General features: G+C 47.7%; 1 protein-coding gene across 1 annotated transcript in view; it reads right to left on the bottom strand.

The window, feature by feature from the left end:
- Positions 1–144: 144 nt before the first annotated feature.
- Positions 145–2,476, bottom strand: part of FBP1 (fructose-bisphosphatase 1) — a 31,710-nt gene continuing 29,378 nt past the window's right edge. The window contains exons 6-7 of the mRNA XM_004714596.2: positions 2,200–2,319; positions 145–576 (exon numbers count right to left, since the gene is read on the bottom strand). Coding sequence (XP_004714653.1) covers positions 385–576; positions 2,200–2,319 — 312 coding nt within the window. The 3' untranslated portion in view covers positions 145–384. The remainder of the gene's footprint in view (positions 577–2,199; positions 2,320–2,476) is intronic.

The raw sequence follows: 2,476 nt of genomic DNA, 5'->3' as shown, positions 1-2,476 counted from the left end.
TTTTTTTTTACATCTCCCTCAATTTTGAGGATATGATTTTACTTTTATTATACTTAATAGTATTTTTCAAATATGCGCTCTTGTAGAGCCAGTTTTTTTTTTGCGTTAGCCATTATCATTTGAAATAAGGCAATGAAAACTCTTTTTTTGAAAGTAATAATATATTTTATTTATCCCCCACCCCCTCAAAACATATCTTGATTGTTAGCGGCATTATCCTGATAGCATTTTGATTACAGAGTACCTCACCACATAGTAAAAATACCCGTGCTTTGAATTTCTGCTGTCTGGGCAAGCATGATGCCCACTCAGGACATGGCAGCACAGTGTGAACGCTGGGCTCAGTGAGAAGCGATTCTTTTCTGTGAGGGCAAAGCCCGGGCTTCACTTGGCGGCGTGTTTCTTGTAGATCTCCAGGAACTCTGCCACATCCTCAGGGGACCCCAAGATGATTGGCGCCCTCTGGTGGATTTCAGTGGGGACAATGTCCAGTACAGCTTCATTCCCGGTGGTGGCCAGGCCTCCGGCCTTCTCCATGACGTAGGCCATGGGGTTACACTCGTACAGCAGTCTCAGCTGAAAAACAGAGCAGGAGGCAGCGTCCACATCCCAGGAGGCGTTACACAGCAGGAATCTGTTTCAGCAAGGCTGTGCCAGGTTCCAGGAGTTTCCGATGGCGCTTCTATCCTCCCTGTCCTTCTACGACGCTGGGAAAGGGCCTCCCAAGAGCGCACTGAGACCACAGGTCTAATCTACTGCCCATCCAGCTGTAGACCACATGTAACCCAACGCAAACGTGAGACTGACCATCTGGACTTGGGGTCAATGTGACCTTGGGACAGAGCCCTTGGCTCCCTTCTCTGGACCTACTGAGCGATCCTGCGTGCTTTGGATGGCGCGTTGCCTCTTCTAAAAGCATAAAATAATCCACAGTGGTGGCTGGCTGCAGACATCTGGAAAGCAGATGGGCCCCTTCAAGAACCCGCATACTGTTTGCCCCGCTAGGTATGTTCCATTTACGGATCTCCCAGGGCTAGGGGGTTGGGATTTCCTGTCTCAGACATCTTGGCGTTTGCTTTTCAATATTAACTTCTGAATTGTCTGCATTTCCATGCAATTTGTCTACTGAGCAGGGAGTTTTCTGCGGGTGTTTCCTGACTCTGGTTCCACGCAGGCGTGCTGCCCACATTTGCTAAACGGAACTAGAGGAGCTTGGGTACTTGTGTGAGTGACAACTCTCTAAGGCCTTAGAGAAAAGTACCATCAAGCAGATAATCACAGAGGTGGGAAATCAGAGGGAGCCATGGAAGAAAGAGTGATATTTCTAACTATCTTAAGGGGGATCTGAGACCCTGAGCGATGCAGAGTGTTAATGTTGCCCATCTGCTCTGAGTCCACCCAGAGGTGCCTCGAAAGAAAGCCCTGGAAATCTACTTCCCAAAATTCAGCAACTGACATGCCTATGGAGCAGTTCCATTCTGACCTACATGGGGTTGTCAGGAGCTGGAGTCACCTGGAGGCACGTGGGCTGGTAAGGGGATTTACTGTTCCTACTCTGTCTCTCACATCTTATAAAGACAGCAATCTGTCCACTGGGGTAAATGAAGAGAGTGGTACTTTGGAAGCAAGCTCTCTGTCACCCTGGGGAGAAGAGAAGCCATGACACCAAGACCCCAACCCTGTGTGACCTGCTGGGATGGACACGGGCATTGGGCAGTGCCACCAGAGATCATAGTTTACCCAAGCACTCAGTGATTCTTTCTTAGAAAGTTGGCATTTTCCAAACAGCATATGTCAGCTTCCTCGTTATCTCCGTGTGGTGCTTTTTGAAAGCAATTCCAAGAAGCCTCTATTGGGAACACACATGTGCTTTTCTAGCTTGGTAACTGAACTGGATGATCTTGTTTCACTTTAGAATGTAATTCATTTGGCCCGAACTAAACCCTGGGGCCACTAAGCACTGAGTCCACCTGTCCGACATCATTATCTTTGCCTTAGCAATGGAGGGGCTCTTGGGAGGCCATATTTGGTTGACATCTCCTGCCTTTAGCAAGAACATCCTTAAATCTAGAATCAAAAACACCATAGATACTCCGAGACCAACAGTTCCCACAACCTTCCTTTTTCTCCTAAATCAGATCTCCCAGGTTGGAAATGATTTCAATCCATTTCAACTAGCTTTCAAGGACCTTTGGTTACCTTTCCTTTGGGACTCTTCTTGTTGGCAGGGTACAAAAAGATCCCTCCATACACCAGCGTGCGGTGAACATCGGCCACCATGGAACCAACGTACCGGGCAGCGTAGGGAGCTGAATTATCCTGCAAAGTCAAGACCAACAATAATCAGGGCTGCAGACAAGAAAGAGAGCTCTCCCGGAGTCCCTTATACTTATTCCATTCAACAATCACCCACAGGGGATGTGTTTGGCACAGTGTGAAGCAATGTAATAGAAGTCTTGTTTTGAAGAAGCAGAGG

The sequence above is a fragment of the Echinops telfairi genome, unplaced genomic scaffold (assembly GCF_000313985.2).
Source record: "Echinops telfairi isolate 266 unplaced genomic scaffold, ASM31398v2 ScPeMD7_27;HRSCAF=92, whole genome shotgun sequence".
Taxonomy (NCBI): domain Eukaryota; kingdom Metazoa; phylum Chordata; class Mammalia; order Afrosoricida; family Tenrecidae; genus Echinops; species Echinops telfairi.
This window is presented reverse-complemented; position numbering and strand designations above follow the sequence as displayed.